The sequence below is a fragment of the Vanessa cardui genome, chromosome Z, assembly GCF_905220365.1.
Source record: "Vanessa cardui chromosome Z, ilVanCard2.1, whole genome shotgun sequence".
In the NCBI taxonomy this organism is placed as follows: domain Eukaryota; kingdom Metazoa; phylum Arthropoda; class Insecta; order Lepidoptera; family Nymphalidae; genus Vanessa; species Vanessa cardui.
In genome coordinates, this window is record NC_061154.1 from 8,360,925 (window position 1) to 8,379,476 (window position 18,552).

The following is an 18,552-nucleotide window of genomic DNA, read 5'->3' on the forward strand; positions in this document are numbered from 1 at the left end:
TTCGAAATGTTTTATTAAAGAATCGCATTGCCGTATTGAGATTGTGTTCGAATTCGTATCTCACTCGAGAAAATCTTGATACGGCATATTGATTACATAGCGATTATTAGTCAGTGTCGCATATATAATCTTCATATTCACGTTTCAATTCTACGTCGAGTTTCGAACTCATTAATAAAGAAAAGTTCAATATTACTTAAGAAATATGGCCACATTAAATTGAAAACGAAGAAAATCGCAACAAAAATAAAAAACAGAATTAAAACTAATACCTTTAGGAATTTTTGACGAATATAATAAAAGTTAATTTTTTCGAAATTTAAAATATACAAATTTACATAAATAAATGCCGTACAAAAATACGTTATGCGATAAATTACTTTGCTCATACACCCGAAGTGACCATTTAAAATTGCTTAACTAACATTAGGTGGTAGGTTATTTGATATCGTTCGTCATTTGATTTACCAAGTAAACATTGCAATCAATATTGACCATATAAGTCTGTTGTCAGATACGAACAGACAAACATACACGAATAAATCTATAATATATTTTTTATAAAAAAATTTCATCGGTATCAGTAATATTAAGAAATAATGATCTCATGTTTCACTTACTTAATGTTATAATATGTCATATATATAGTATATTCGAACATCGAAGGTACCATAATTCAGGTATAATTATATATAAATATCCTACCATCAAGAGTTCTTTGTGCCAAAAATATTTTATTTAAATAAATTGAATGGAGGGCAAATGTCGAACGGTACTATAAGTTAGCATACATAATTATTTTAATTAAAATGTAGTTTCATTTATATAATAATTTTAAAACGAGCCTTACCCACAGATATCTTATAAAACATAGCCGTATAAAATTTCGCAACGCAACATACATACATAAGAATACTAAAAATACGTACAAATTTAAAAAATACCTTAAACTGATCGCACATATAACATAATTGAATCAGTCAATTCAATTTAAAACGTATTATTATAATTCGAATACAAACGGCACCTCTTTAATGTTTTATCAAAATATACTTCAAAGTAGGCTTTTAGCAATAGAAAGGTTATGGAATCTTAGCATAAATTTAATAAAATATATATTATATCATTAACATCATTAAAAATTCTATATACATACGAAAAATAGGTAAAAATAGAAATATAAAAGTTATTAATTACAGTTTTATAAGCGTAGTATTTTAATAGATACTATTGTTTCAAATTGATCGGCACGAATTATATATATCATTATTTGAATGCGCTTTGCTTACTCCTCCATAGCCTCACGCCGTCTCTGCTAATACTATACATATATACTTATATATATATATATATATAATCTGTGGAAAGGAAGAAACGCTTAAGCGCACTTAAATGGTACATTTACGAAGTGAGGTCTTCTTACTAAACATTAAACCTCGTTTCCCAAAAGTACCACATTAGCGTAACTTTCCCTCCACTCACAATATTTTATAATAAATTGCAATACTAATAATTTACTGCAAGAAACACAAATGCATACCTTTAATTAACATATCATTAAAATATTTATTAAAAATACTTTTATTATGGCTAAAATTACAACTCAAAATTTTTCTAGACTTTTATTTGAATTTATTTACATGTGTTATATATCTTTTTTTCAATAAAATAATTAGGCTAATAAGCGACATTACGATTGCAACATTATTAAAGAAGGTTTTATATCCAATTGTAAAGTTATATATAACAAATGATAAAATTATTTGATTATAACTCTTGGAATAAATATATTTTTTTTGTACCACAAAATAGATTATTAAAGGAAATACACTTCCTTTATAAAGAATATCATTGATTTATACCAGTAATTGCACAGCAGTATGTGTCGCGTAACGCCATGTCGAAATGCTTGAAAGGTGCTGAAATAAAAATAAATAATTATTAGTTTCGTGCTCATAAATAGAAAAAAATATACCATTAAACTGTGCGTTTCGTTATTAGATAGAGTATTTGATTGTATTTAAATAAAACTAATTATAACGGATGAATCGCGTATATTAATTATTTTTAAACATCCCGACGTTTCGAGCACTTTGCAGTGTTCGTGGTCACGGGTCTACCCGTATGTTTTAAAAATAATTAATATACGCGATTCATCCGTTATAATTAGTTTTATTTAAATGTGTAATAATCGCGAAAATTTAAGACAACATTATTTGATTGTATTTATTACGATCCTCGAAAACACTGATAGTATTGACAGACTTTTGCCAGATTGAACCTGTTAAAAATAAACAATATTTGACATTAAAGTAATGTGATGTTATTTTTTATTTTATATTTATCCTCGCCCTTCCTTTAACGAGTGTTTTATGTATGATATTTGAACTTAATTTAGCAATAGATGCTGGTGCTAAATTTAAAATACCTCTCTAAAATTATACTTCAAATAAAATAAAAATTAAATAAAATGGCAACACAGATGGACAGAATATAGTCGTTTAAGGCGGTTTCAGAGCGAACGATTATGTAAGTGAAAGTAGCAGGTACATAAAAACTATTTATTACAGATTTGTAGGCCTTCAAAATGTCATCAACAAGTAGGCAGCATATACCTGTCTTTTATAAAGAAGTGTATCCAAGCACTGTGATCTATTTTTAAATATTTTTGAAATTATTAAAATGGTGACGTCTCTTTAACTGACACAAAATATTCATCATAACCCAAACAAACAACATATCATTAAGTTTCATATAGATAAAAAATGCAATTTAAAATTTACAATTAGAATCTGAATATAAGAAATATTATGAGATATGAAAACTCATGAAAAACTATATGGGGCATGTCGTATACTGTAAGTTTGTAACACAAAATCCGGACAATAATAAATGAATACAGAGCTTCTCCATTATTCGGATTTCACGATCGAATACGTACAATAAATACTCACATCTTAATTGTTGAGCCAGTCCCAGGAATCATCATCGTGTTTCTTCTTTATGGTAATGTTCTTGATGTCGGGAGGCGGGCTCGATACGCCGACTTGCGACAAATCACGTGAATCCAAATTATTGCGCGCCGCAACCGAGTGCACGATGGTTGGCTGAATCTGCTCATTCCTGTAACAACACACAAAAAAGTTAAAGCATATCTATGGTTTAATTTAATTTGTCAATATTCTTATATCGTAAATACGTCGTTTTAAAATTAGTTGAGTTACATCATTTATACAATACTAGCTGTGCCCGCGACAACAAAAAAAAATTGTAGACTAAGTTAGTAGGGATTTAATAGAGAATTAAATCAGTTATCTGTCAGTGAAAGTCCCGTCAAAATCGGTCCAGCCGTTCCAGAGATTAGCTGGAACAAACAGACAGACAGACCGACAAAAATTGTAAAAAATGTTATTTTGTTATATGTACTGTGTATAGATACATATGCATTGAGTAAAAAAGGGCTATTTTAATATTACAAACGGACACTCCAATTTTACTATATGTATAGATTATTATCAATTTAAATGAACGTATTCGTAAATAGAACATAGTCGATTAAAATTGTCAAATTGTCATCACGAGAACGCAAGCAGAATGATATCAGGAAACGTTTCGATAACGTGCTGGTTTGCATTCGTTGAATAGTAGCAATCGTAATATTTCATTGAGCATGTACTTCTGTTAGATAACCGGAATACACGGGCATTTAAAAAACAAAACGTATTATATCGCTGTTTAAGAACGTACAAATGAACTTTATAATTCATTTTTTGAATTAATATTAATAGAATTTAAATATAAAATATTCAAAATGAAATCATTTTATAATAATACAAAATTGAAGTTTAGTCACTGGGCTACTATTGGTATATATAAAAGTAGAAATAAATTATACGACCTATATGGTATGAAGCAGTGGAATCAAAACGAAGCCTTTCTAGGATATGTCAATAAATATTCCAAAATATTTAAAACAGTATGTATTTATGCTAAGTATTTATACATAAAGAACAAAATTTTGACTTCCGATAATAGAATAAAGGCCACTTGGGACATTATTGGAAGTGTTAGTGGAAAACCTAAAAAGGAAAGTATGCCTATCAAATTAAACACAGGCAGTAAATACACAAATTCTGATTTGGAAGTTGCAAATTTATTTGAAATATTTTTTGATAACATACCTAATAAAATAACATCTCATTTAAAATCATCTACATTAGATGCAGCTAGATTATTAAATAAACATGTTTCTAAATGCGTTATTGATTTTTCTTTTGAAACAGTTTCTGCAATCGATGTTATAAAAGTATTTAAAACACTCAATATTAAAAAAACTAACGACGTATGGGCATTTCGGTAAAATTCATAAATAACATCATACACGATATTGCTCCGTATATAGCAGTAATTTTTAACAAGAGTTTGGACACGGGTTCATTTCCTGACTTGTTAAAATGTAGTAAAGTCTTACCACTTTTTAAGAACGGAAATAGGAGCGATCCCAGTAATTACAGGCCTATTTCAAAACTCCCATCTTTAAGTAAAATTTTCGAAAAAATTATTTTAAATCAACTTCTTATCCATTTTGGTACAAATAAAATTTTTCATAGTGAGCAATTTGGTTTTACAAGAGGTCGATCAACAACTGATGCGGGAATTGCGCTTCTTAAGCATATTTACGATGTTTGGGAGAAATCACAGAATGCTATTGGAGTATTCTGTGATTTATCTAAAACATTTGATTGTGTAAAACACGAGACGCTTCTTTATAAGCTCAAATATTACGGCGTTAAAGGTAGGGCTCTTGATCTCATTGCTTCATACTTAAGTCAAAGAATCCAGCAAGTTTTATCCAGCAGCAATAGATATCATGAAAGTATTTGAAACCATAATTATTAAAAAAAAACTAACGAAATTAGAGACATTTTGCTAACATTGATTAATAAAATTGATCGATAATGTAACATTTGCACAAATTACATTAACAGAGAAAGAACATTATCCAAAACATTAAGATTATACCTATAGATGATAAAAAAGTGTGGAGCTACGAGTAGTACCTACTTGTTGATTTCCAGGCAGGATGTTATCTATAATTGTATTTAAGTAACACGATTTTATTTTTTAATTGCTGGAAGAGTAACTACTGAATTTCTTGCCGGTAGAATCTACAGTGCGAAGAGATATTAGCTTCACTTAATATCGTTTTAAAAAACCAGCTTGTAAAGCCTGTTTGAATAAACTAGGACTTTGATTTTGATTTTGACATTATATAACTAAATGCATCCACGTGTTGCATCTCTTTTATGATTACGAGTTATCAAAGTTTGATAATTGCGTAACTTAGCGCTCAAGAAAAATGTCTGAAAGATCATTTCACGTGCCCGAGAGGACTGATCTTGAAGTACGAACATTAGCGAGATGCCAAGCATCGACACGGCGTGCATTAAATTCACTGCAGCGGCGAAAGGTGAAAATAGGCGTGATCGGAAACCGCAATCTAACTGTTTTAATTACATCGAAGCAAATAATTGAACCATTAATTAATTGATCGTCGCACAATTCTGTAAAACCTCAATATATTAACATGACTTGGTCAAATCTATGAAGTATAATTGAAATTCAATTTCATGACTTTAATATATACTTAATATTATTCTCTGTACATTACAGTTTAAGGAAAATAATAAATTACAAAGAAACCATAAAAAATACTGTCTTTGTGCAGAAAATGCAAAATAAAGTTAAGTCTCAAACAAGTTCAAAGCGATGTAGAAGCATTAAGGCTTCTTTCATACTGCAATCATTTCATCATAGATAAATCGGTTCAACAGAATGGCACGAAAAACGATGTCGACATTAAAAATAAAAAAATAAAACGAACCATAAAAAAGAAAGCGCACAGCACAGTAACCTATGTTATTACATATTTCATGGAATGCATATCATTCGCTTGCATTTAATTTTAATTATTTTACTATCCTATTATGATTTGATATGAAATTTTACATACCAGACCACAATAATATCAAACACCAAATTCCTGCGTATTTGAATACATAGCATAGCATTTCACAATAATTAATACTCGAAATTTCGCAGACGACACAAAGCATATCGCAGTTTTGCAGCAAACATTATTCATAAATCTGATTTGGAAATCGAATATCGGAATCAGCTACGATATTCGGCTGACTGATTGTGTTATTGCGAATAGAACCTAAGCGAGTTAAATATCGATAATCATTAAAGCGTTTCTTACATAGTTCTAGTGACATTTTACTTCGTTATATACAAAATGAAATCAATAAAAGAATCATTATATAACGTGTTTTTGTATGATTTTCGATTCTATGCACCCTATAGCATTAGGGATCCGGCGATAACTTGAACGCAAACTCATATACACTTGTGAAAACAAAAGCATTTCAAATATACACGTAATTGTAGTTCGCCAAATCGCACAGCGTCACCACTACATCGTATGTTGTTAATATTTCAGCGTCCATACTAAATTTGAATTGAAGCTGTATTCGCGGAAAATCGCTGCATAAATTCACACCGTATTCGCAAATGCCTGGAACCTAGATGACCGCTACTGCAATACAGCTATTGTTAAATTCGAGGTAATTCTGTTTGTAGTCATTTAATTGCATGTGAAAGTAATTAATATCTCTATTACGATTGATCTCATTTTTATCTGTTGTTCAACATCAGTTTTGAGTAAACTATAAAACAGAAAACGTTCGATCTCTGTGAAATAAAATTATTAAAAAGCATTGAAATTTTCAAAGCGTGACAAAAACAATGCGATTTTGTAATAACGGTACAGCCTTTGTAGAAAGTCACGAGCGACGCTTTGACCTTTATCTCGGATTTACGTTAGTGAAAATTTATGTAATAATTATTTGGCGCTGATTTCACAATTATTCCGTTCATCATATTTAGAAGGACAAAGTTAAAATTACTTAATGTTCGTTTTACATACATACAAATAAAATCTTTATCATTATTCATTTTCAAATATTCTCTGTAAATGACGATTTTCTTGTTGGTTAAGGCTTTCGGCAGCTCACCTGGATTCCACTCTCATTCCATATTCTATCGCGAAAAAGCAATACTTACTAATATTGTGTTCCGCTATGAGCCAGGGCAACTACAGGCTGCAAGGCATTAAATTCCTATGTTAAATTAAAGATATATTAAGAATGCCTACCATTTTGAGTACGGTTCAGATGTAGAGTTCTTCATAGCTCCATAGCCAGGAGCCTGGAAATTGGCGCTCGAGTTACTTGCTCGACGCAACTCGCTCGTTCCGCTCAAAGAAGTCCAGCCGCCACGATTGTTTACCTAAAATAGAAATAAAACATGCGAGTGAAAAATACGTGTCAATTTATATATGTGATCTAAACCTGTTGCTATTTATCCAAGTGGCGGCCGAGATGTCCCAGTAGTTAGAAACGCGTACATCATAACCGATGATTGCGGATTCAAACGCAGACAACAACCACAGAATTTCTGTTTATAAAACCTCTGGTGTTCAGCGGTGTAGTAAAACATCGTGAAGAAATCTACATGTGTCTAATTTCAGCGTTGTGGAATATGCTCCAATACCTTCTCCTCACAGATAGAGGAGGCCTTAGGCCAGAAATGGAAAAACTACAGACTGTTATTGTTATTAAGGGATAAATTGCTACAACAAACAACAACAACAGCCTCTAAATTCCCACTGCTGGGCTAAAGGCCTCCTTCTCCCTTTTCCCTTTGAGGGGAAGGTTTGGAACATATCCCACCACGCTGTTCCAATATGGGTTGGTGGAATACACATGTGGCAGAATTTCTATGAAATTTGTCACATGCAGGTTTCCTCACGATGTTTTGCTTCACCGCTAAGCACGAGATGAATTATAAAGACAAATTAAGCACCCGGGTAAGGGTTTGAACCCGCAATCATCGGTTAAGATGCACGCGTTCTAACCACTGGGCCATCTCGACTCTAATTGCAATAAAATCATAGCATATTGTGATAACGTTTAGCCTATCAGTGATCGATAATAAAGTGTTTAGAGGTCAAGGTGGCGGCTACGTGGTACACTTCGGGGTACACCACACACGCGTGACATTTCAACAGAGAGTAGCTCCAAATAGCAACAGGTGGAATAATCTGTCCGGTTTAGTATACGTATCTAAAAAGGAAAGTATGTTGACCTATTGCACTTGACCTTCAACACTAATTCTATCAAATATATCATTGAAGTGCCGGTCTGGAGTCAGGGCCTCATCCTACTCAAGCATCCCAGTAACGCCGCCTACTTTATTATACACAAGTGTTCATATAGATATTAATAGAAAATAAATCAATATGGGATAATAAGGCGTAATATTAATTGCCAGCGACATTTTTAATTAAGAATAATTACCAGTTCCCTCAGAAAAAATCTATTCAGATTTTCTAAAAAATCAATTTGAATTCGAATACCGACAATGAAATACTAGCGACCCGCTGCGGCTTCGTTCGTGTGCAATACTGTTACTAAATAAACTACAGATTTTTTTTTATTTACGACATCACATAACTTCTAAGATTATGAGTGTTTCTTTGCTATATTGTCCATGTATTATATACAAAAACTTTCCTCTCGAATTACACAATCTATTCAACCGAACGGGATAAAAAACGGTATCCTATGTCCGACTCCTAGTGCTACCTCTCCACCAATTTTCAGCCAAATCAGTTCATCCGCTCTTGAGTTATAAGTAGTGTAACTAACACCACTTTCTTTTATATATAAATATAAATATGAGACAACATCACATACATTACTCTGATCCCAATGTAAGTAGCTGAAGCACTTGTGTTATGGAAATCAGAAGTAACGACGGTACCACAGACACCCACACCCAAGACAACATTGAAAACTATTGGTAATCTACATCGACTCGGCCAGGAACCGAACCCGAGACCTCAGAGTGGCGTACCCATGAAAACCGGTGTACACACCACTCGACCATGGAGGTCGTCATATATATATACATATAAGAAGGCTTATAAAATAGTCGTTACATAATCTATCTCCTGTTACATTAAATTTCTCTCAAACGGAGTTATAGCTAGGTCGTACAGAGGTGGGCTAGGATAAGCACGTGCAACGTAAAATCAATATACCGTCCACTGACGATCGCATCGAAACATTGATAGCATTCTGCGCATTTAATACAGATTTTATTTAACATATCTTTTTGTTTACATAATATATCGATACATTGTTATGAAAACTCGCTCATTAACACCTAGCTTCACTTTTCCACACGATTATATTCATGTGGAATTACACAATAAAAATAAAAACTGGTTTCTTTTTTAACACTTTCAACTTTAATTTGTGATTCTGAATGAAATATATACGAACAATGTGTCTGTAAGTCAACCATCGGAAGAACTCTGCAAAAGTTTAAATCGCATTTTATAATCTACATCAATTTGACGTTTAGCATCAGATTTCCTGGATACTGAAATATGAGCTTCCTGAAACCTTTTTATTACAAATAAACACTATTAAAACCTAATCTCCATCTTAAGTAACATCTTTAGGAAACTCATCTATACATAATATAAATAACCGTTTCATACTGAATGCATATGTACATATATATACACGGTACATGTACGAGAATAAACATTTTGCTTTCAATTTTTGTCTGCCTGTCTATCTGTCTGTTGTTCGCCAGAACGGTTGGGCCGATTTTGAAATTGCTTTCATTGCCAGATATCTAATGTAATAAGGAGTAACGTAGGCTACAACATTTTTTTTTTGTTAAATTCAAACGCACATGAAATTGCGAGCAAAGCTGATGCCTGCAGATAATATGTAATAATTAACAACCCCAACATAAAAGAAAAGGCTTAAAGTTAGCAACGTAAAAACTAAAGTTTTTATGAAAGTTACAAGACATAAAAAGGCATAGTATAAATAAGATAATAAAGTATTAGTCAGTCAGTAAGTCCTCCTCTCCCATTAAGGAGAAACTTTGAAACATATTCCACCACGCTATTCCAATGCGGGTTGTTGGAATGCACATGTTAACAGAATTTCTATGAAATTAGACACATGCAGGTTTCCTCACGATGTTTTCCTACACCGCCGAGCACGAGATGAATTATAAACACAAATTAAGCACATATACATATAGTGGTGCTTGCCTAGGTTTGAACCTGAAATCATCGATTAAGATGCACGTTTTCTAAACACTGGGTCATCTCAGCTCCTAAAGTATTAAAATAACTGTAATATCATCAATCAAAGGATCGGATCAATCGCCGAACAAAGTGAAGTGAACAAACGATGAAAACATTCCTCTTTTATTCCAAACCGGCCATAACTGGCATCGCCTGAGTAGAATAATATTAATAACTAGCTGTGCCCGCAACCTAGTACACGTTTGAATTAAAAAAAAATGTTGAAGCCTAAGTTACTCCTTATTATATCAGTTATATAGCCAGTGAAAGTCCCGTCAAAATAGGTCCAGCCGTTCAAGAGATTAGCCGGAACAAACATACAGACAAAAATTGTAAAAAATGTTATTGTGGTATTTTGTACCGTGTATATATACATATGCACTGAGTAAAAAGGGGCTATTTTAATATTACAAACAGACACTCCAATTTTATTATATGTTTATATATTTTGACACATTATTGAAATCAAAGAAACAAAAAGTCTTCTAAGTCAGATTTCCTTATGTTTATTAGGCGAAGATAAGTCCAGTGATTATAAGGCAACAATAAAAATAACAAGTGAACAACTAACTAAATACTAATATCATTAAGTTTTCATCATTTCCGTAACTAATGATCTAATAAAAAAACTGTTAGAAAGCTACATTACGCCTGAGTGCTAAAGGGTAGAAATTATATATTCCATTAATTAATAATTATCAACCGTGCGAGACTGAGGCAGGTCGCTAGTTCTTAATGCAAAAATGTGTAATTACTGATCCTTATTTTCATTTGAATGTCAGGACTGCCGGAGCTGATATACACAGAGGGGGTGGGATGTACAGGGTGGTATGGGTAAGGGAGAACTTCATATAAAGCTCTAAAATGTAATATGATATACCGAGAAAATGCAGATTAAATAAAATCGATCAGAACCAATGTGGCAGAGTCTACACAATACAATCTATTATTATTATTATGATTTTGTTTATGATATCAAAGCAATACATTTAGATCGTATTTGTATCAATATAATATGTTATATTGAAAACATTGGCTGTAAGTGGCATATAAATTTGTAATCAAATGTACATGGCGTGGCTTTTTACTCTTGATAGACTAGGTATATGTTATTAATATTAGAAATATATTGAACAATAAGAAATATAGATCTTTCAACTCACGAACGCCACCCCCCCCCCCCCAAATTATCGACGTATATCAACAAATATCATCTCAATTGCGATCTTTACACTGTATATATGAATATATAGTATATGCTGTCTTTATCCTGATTGTGTCCCTTATGCTGATAGTCAAAATATATCATTTTTGAAAACCTTATCATAATCTAAGACAGCATGTAGACCCATTAACATAATAAGTTAGACATAGAAAAAAAATGGGTCATTAATCACTCTATCTACCCTCTCGATTTTTATCATTTTCATTAGACATCTGAACATTAGTCCAAGATGTAGATATAATCACATACATGATAATATATATTTATGATGCGTTGCCTATAGAAAAACTTAGCGACAACATGATTGCAATTTTTAACAGGCCTTTTACATTGTGTATCGAATTTTCAAATATCGACTGTAAATTAATACTTTCGGTTGCAAAGATGAACAAGCAATTGTAATTACACAAAATAATATAGATAACGATGATGGGTAGCCCATTACCCATGATTGCTATATATATTATTACCCATGAGTAATGGGGGGAGGCGACTTCTTACCATTGACGTACTAATTGCATGCTATTAATCCGAAGGGACACTTCGGCCAATTCAAATACTCAGATCTAGAAGATGGAAATAAAACCTACAAAAGATTATCTTCGATCATTCGTTTGTGGTATTTATATACTAACATTACTGGTTATTCTAAAGTACATAATAATAAACTATGAGTCGATTTAACAGTATGTTACTACTACATAGGTCCATAAAACGTATTTTTTTTATTTTGTTCCGATATCAATCCGACACAAATATTTGATAAAAACAGTAGCTATGATATAACCTTAATAGCACCACAGGTTTACAAGAGAACCATCACAATAGCGATAAAACTGATCGCAGCGCGTGCGTGGTTTAAGAACTGTTCACGGGATTACTGTTCAATCCAAGTAATCCCACGTACCTTTACATAGCTAAATAAATAAAAGGATAGCTGGAAGTGCAGAATAAAAATTTCTACATCGTTCACTCACGTGCCAGCTCTCAGTTATGATAATAGGACTACACGCGATATGTTAATTGCACAAAATTAATATTGACACGAGCGGAAAGGTTCTTTTTAATTACTAACTTTGAAAGAGCAAATTAAATCAAATGACAAATTAACTTTTGATATAATAATCAAAACATCAAGACTTATTTATTTTATTCCTATATTAACATTGTTTATGTTTAACATATTGTCGAAATATTTACAATAAAAACGGTTTGAAATTACTTCATAATTGAAAGGATAAGAGGTCTAATAAATAACAAATACTTTTTTATTAATAAGTGAAATTATTTTTTATATTACTGGGTCGTCTTGACGCAACTGTACATTTTGTTATTTTACATAAAACCCTCTGACAAAATGTGTTGTGAATCCTATATTCAAATAGTCCGTATATATTTTAATTGAATATATAAAGCTTTTAGAGGCACGTCATGTCAGTCGGGTACAAACAAATCGCATTTAATTTTATGGATTAAGCCGTATTAACTTCGAACAAAATTAAACATCTTTAAAAGGATGCCCTCGAAAAGTACCGATGCATTTTATAAAGCTTTTCCGATCTGAAGTATTGATTTTCGTTGAAGTACATCAAATTAAACATACAATACTTCATGTATCATAAAATTAATGTGAAATTTATAGTACATATAAAATACAAAATATGTACTATTAGGTATTGTTAAATAAATCTATAAATCTTTATAGGATACGATACAACTACGATATTAAAATTAAGGAAATTGATCATTTAGATCAATGAGTTTCATCAACATAAGTTATTTATTTCGACACGTTTAGATAAAAATGATGAACTATTATTGTGAATAATCAGTTATCTTCTAAAATAGGTTAATTATGAAGGCGGTTATATTTTATCAACAATTAAGATGAATTTATTAATCCAATGTTTACAATAAGGAGAATAAAAAGCAATCAAAAATTTGTACTCTGTGAAAAAATGATACTCTATTTAATTTATTAAAAAAAAATTAAAACTGGTTCAATTTCTGAAAGCTGGACAAAACGAAGGAAGTCGCTTGTCGATTCTCACCAAATAAATCGCAAAAAATGTCATGTTTTTGTGTTTGTATTCCGAAGAATTCCTTCAAAAATATCAGTATCAAATATCAATTCTTGTCAAAAAAACCTATATGGCAACATTTTAAAAACCTACGAACTAGATTCTAAAACTGCATCCGAACAGGTGAACGTTAAAAATCTTTTTGGGGAATCAATAGTCGGTGCAAGCGGATTTCCGAGAAGTATGAAGGCTGAACTAATATTTATGGATCGATTGATAATTAAAAATTCAAACGAAAACCTTATTTCTTTTACGCCATGTTAGTAAGTCACAGTAAGACAAAATTCTTAGATATTTTTCTTACAATACCAGCTGATGTTTTACCTACTTCGTCTTGATCGTAGGGAAAACAATTATACTGATATGATAGCACCAATGATTTTCAATCAACTGTAATTTACTCTTAACGACGCCGATATTAACGCACTGCGATTCACTGCATAATTATTGTATTTGGTTCACTATTTGTCATCTTACTGTATTTAGTAGAACCCACCCCGGCTTCGCACGGGTGAAATGCTGATGTTAAATATAGTACATATTTTTCTTGTTTACTATATTGAATCTGACTTACGTGTGTATTTATTAGTGTACAATAAAGAGTATTTTTACTTCCATTTGATTTGGTTTTGACTTAATTTCGTTTTGATTATTTTCGTAGTTTTGTGTGACCTACATTAAAAATCATAGAATAAACAAACATACCTAAATTAGACTAAGTAAAACGATCTGTTTAGCTTAGTAGAAGTAATGATTATTAACAAACCTAGCGAGCCTTGTGTTCTTTATCTATTTGTATTGATAACTCTAAAGTCCAAGTTATTGGACCTTTACAACAGACGGGGGCTGATAGACACAGCCTAAAAACTTGAAACCTTGAACGAGCTTAGAGTGTAGTACTTTCCAAAGTAGAAACTAGATACTACACTAAACTAGTAGTACTTTAGAAAATAATAAATAAATCAATAAATATGAGACAACATCACATACATTACTCTGATCCCATAAGATCAAAAAAAACTCAGAACGTAGTCGTTAAGGTGGACTTACTTGATTTGCCTCCATTTCAGAAGATATAGATATATATGTATAGATGTGTCAAGTTGGCCTAAACTAATGAATAAATAGATAGACTTTCCTATTATATGCGAATTATTAGAACAGTAATAAATGTAGATGTACTTTAGTGTAATAAGGATAGTTAGTGAAGCACAAGAAACCAAGGTGTCTTCTCGTTTCAACACCGTGAATAACGCAGTGCAAAAGTGAAGTATGAAATAAGACAAAAATATGATAGGACTAATAGTCGAATAAATAAATAATTGATTTAATAAATATCAAATATTGGTTGCGCAATTTAATTAGGTTTTAAGCTTTTTGCAAACCAACGGGCAAATGATGGCTTCAACATCCATTTCTATAATTTTAAATTCAATCGTCACGGTATTTTAGCCCATCGTTGTTATTTATTTGGACTACATTTTAAAACTGCATTTGATATTTGACTACAAACAGAAGTACAATATCGAACTTCCATGCCAAAATTTATGTATCTGTGGACATAGACTAAATCCTAAAGTAGTAGACTATTTTATTCGTAGAAAGGATCAAAATGAAAGCGACCAAGTATGTAATGTAGTTGTCACGTGACCAACAATTGATGATTGCAACATGTCGTCGACAATCATCTGTTCTTAAGCGTTAAATCTCTTAGACATTCTATCTTCTTCTGTCTTGCGAATTGTTAGAACTAGCGCGCACTGGTAACTTTTGTCACGGTGACTGTTTCGTCATTCACGGACTTGACAAGAGTGACGAAACAGTCACCGTGACAAAAGTTACCAGTGCGCCCTAGTTCTTAGACGTATTTTGTATAGCTCGATTTTTTAAAATAATAATAAGGTTAAACTATATTTCCGTCTTATAAAAGAAAATATTCGTCATTAAAATATTACTTTTATAGAAAACATGAGGAAATCTGTAATTGTTATGTGTACCATCAATCTAATTTTCTAAATTTAAAAAAGATAGAACAATAGGACATTTGAAGGCAGCTACATATTTTATAAAAAAAAATCAATATATCCTATCAACAAGAGTGCACATTGCTATTACATTTGTAACTATAATTCTAATTATATTCATTACAAATACACATACTGTTATAAGCAAAACCTTAAACAAAAAAACGCAACAGCAGTCTAATCAGTAAAACATTTTATCTCAAAATGATGTAACTTACCTTATCAGTTACATTAGAAGCCATTTCTGAAACTTTCTGCGTAGCTATTCCTCCGTAGCGCACAGCACTTTCAGTTGCCGTACGGGCTGCTTTAGTAACAGATGAAGTAAACAGTGACCAACCCTAGGAAAACAAGATTTTCTATTTCAAAACACATTCATATTTTGATAGACATATCACATTACTGTGTATAGATAAACGAACAATTTCACTATTTATTTATTTGCATACTATAAATAAAAAATGCAAATTATTATTACACGTAAATCAAGTTTATTTGGATGATATATACTTACAGAAGCAAGTGAAGAAAGTGTATTATCAACCATGTCATTGCCGCTGTTTATCGGAGACATCGGAGTAGAGTGCGATTGCCTTGGTGTATTCCCAAATCCAGTATAGCGACCACTCCCATATTCACTACTGTTAAAAGAAATTTATCGAAAATTATAACAATTAAATTCAAAAATATTCAAAATGATGAATAAATTTTTAATCAATTACTAACTGATAACTGATGTTATTATCAGAACCGCTTGTATGAAATGCATTATCACCAGACGAATAGAAAGTCTGTGACTGACTCCAGTCCGTGGGCTTCTCGACTACCTCTGGTTTGTAATCAGAAGGACTCCAATCATTACCTTCAGCAAGGGCTGTTATCTGTTTAAAAAAATTAATTAATATTAAATATTTTCTGAGATAAAGTACACAAATTATGAGAAAAATAAAAATTGTATAATACAATCATAACAATACCTTTTGGCGATACATTGAAGCCGCTTTAGTGTTATACTTCTGTTGAATTTTCATATCAGGCTTATAGTCAGGTTGGCTTTCAAAGAATGTGCGTGCCTTTAAGTTACCTCCAACCTAGTAACCAGCATAAGGTTTACATTGAATTTACTGTTTAAGTTTAAACTACAACTATGTCAAGATTTACTTATAAGGTTTATGAACTGAGAATATACAGACTTATATAATATAAATATAATACTATTAATAATGGAAGAAACACAATATTTGAATTCTGTCTGTTAAAACTGTATCTGTGCAATTCCAAAGCTTTGACATATATTTGTTTAAAGAGGATTAGTTAGTGTTATACTCTTCTGAAAGTGATATCACCTGATAGTTAAACAAATTTATTTGATACACCAAGAAAGACTGTTCACTCACCATCATTTTTTCTAGTTCTATGTCCTTCCATTTGTCCATAGTGACTGAACGAACAAAAGATAAGTGGACTCCAAGGCTGCGATGTACGCCAGAACATTCAAGGCATATCCAAATACCGTAGGTCACCGACACCCATTGGGGATTTAGAGTACCACACTCGAAACATTTCTACCAAAAAAAAAATAAAAAATTAACACCAATATGGTATACAAATTCGTTTGAAACAAATCGTTAAATTACGTACGTGGTTTTCGTCCTGAGTTCGAATCCAATTTAATTTACGACGTGTACGCGGCGAAGCCATTGTATTCCTGTTATATTTGATAAACACAAAAACTAGCGCACTTGCACTTTTTTTTAATTAATGTGCAACAATACGACTACACGTCCTCAATTCCAGCAGGTAAGTAAGTGAAGTAAGTCTATCACAATTCGCAACTCGGACGGAGGCGGACGTCAAAGTTATCTTTTTTTTCCAGTTGGCAACCAAAGACAAGTAGACTATTGCCACAGGCTAACAAACCCTAATGTGGATGATACTATTATCAAAAATTGTTACCTAAATGGTAGATTTTTAAGTAGCCATAAAAATATTTCAATTTTTATTTTACTGCTTTATGTACTTCACTTAACACTAAATATTTTCTATACTATAAGCAGTATCGTAACTTATGTCTGTATCACAATTTAAAATAATAATACCTCAAACGAACATTTACAGAAGAATAAGCATTGATATTTAATTATAGCTAATTTCTATGATACTATTAATAAAATTATTATACTTTGGATATTGCTATATCTAAAGCTGACTCATCCTTTGTATTTAATGAATTGTTCTGACCTTAGTTACTTCCTCACTCCACCAAATAAAACTAACAGCCTTCCAGAAATATATCTGCTGTCTATCCATTTTCTAACCCATGATAGCTTTTTAAATCAATGGAATTATATTATATCTATTAATATTTTTTTACAGCAAATTCCTTAGCTTATGAAAATATAATTTCTTAATCTTCGCCTATCCAACCGTAAGACAATTACTAATTAAAGAAAGATTTAATTACCTGAATAATATAAAAATGACAGACTACCGAGTTGGTGATGTGGTTAGATATAAAACCGCAGGTACATCAGTACCTCGTAACACGAGTAAAGCTGTTGGTCCTGTACCTGAAGCATTGTCGTTGTGTTGGATGTTGGAGAGTGAGAGAATAGCGCGTTTACCTGCATTGGCCAACACTTTTAATATGATACGTGTAGTTGGATACTCACTTTTAAGATCACCGTGGCCAAAATTGTCCTGTAGAAAGTTATTTTTATAAAACTAGCTTATGAATTAATCTAAGCGGCGAGATCCAGTACCTTATGTTAGGTCTACTGTTAATGAGTTGTTCCTCAGAATCACAATATTGGTTCAACTCAACAGATCCATATAACATTTTCATAGCAAATTAACTTGTTCTTCAAATTATAACATTAACAATTGACGTTACTGTTATGGCTTTTATAAATCATCCTTAAATTTAACATACCATAAATGATAAACATGGACATTCTACCAAGAAGAATATAAAAAAAAATGTTT

At 31.7% G+C, this 18,552-nt stretch overlaps 1 protein-coding gene across 1 annotated transcript; it reads right to left on the minus strand.

The window, feature by feature from the left end:
- Positions 1 to 1,608: 1,608 nt before the first annotated feature.
- LOC124542863 (ADP-ribosylation factor GTPase-activating protein 1) lies at positions 1,609 to 17,439 on the minus strand. The gene is made up of 9 exons (XM_047120751.1): positions 17,209 to 17,439; positions 16,965 to 17,132; positions 16,545 to 16,658; positions 16,294 to 16,448; positions 16,082 to 16,208; positions 15,786 to 15,908; positions 7,217 to 7,350; positions 2,955 to 3,123; positions 1,609 to 1,919 (listed from the first exon to the last, which is right to left on the minus strand). The coding sequence occupies exons 1-8, from the start codon at positions 17,266 to 17,268 to the stop codon at positions 2,958 to 2,960; spliced, it is 1,047 nt and encodes a 348-aa protein (XP_046976707.1). The 5' UTR covers positions 17,269 to 17,439; the 3' UTR covers positions 1,609 to 1,919; positions 2,955 to 2,957.
- Between the last annotated feature and the right edge of the window lie 1,113 nt (positions 17,440 to 18,552).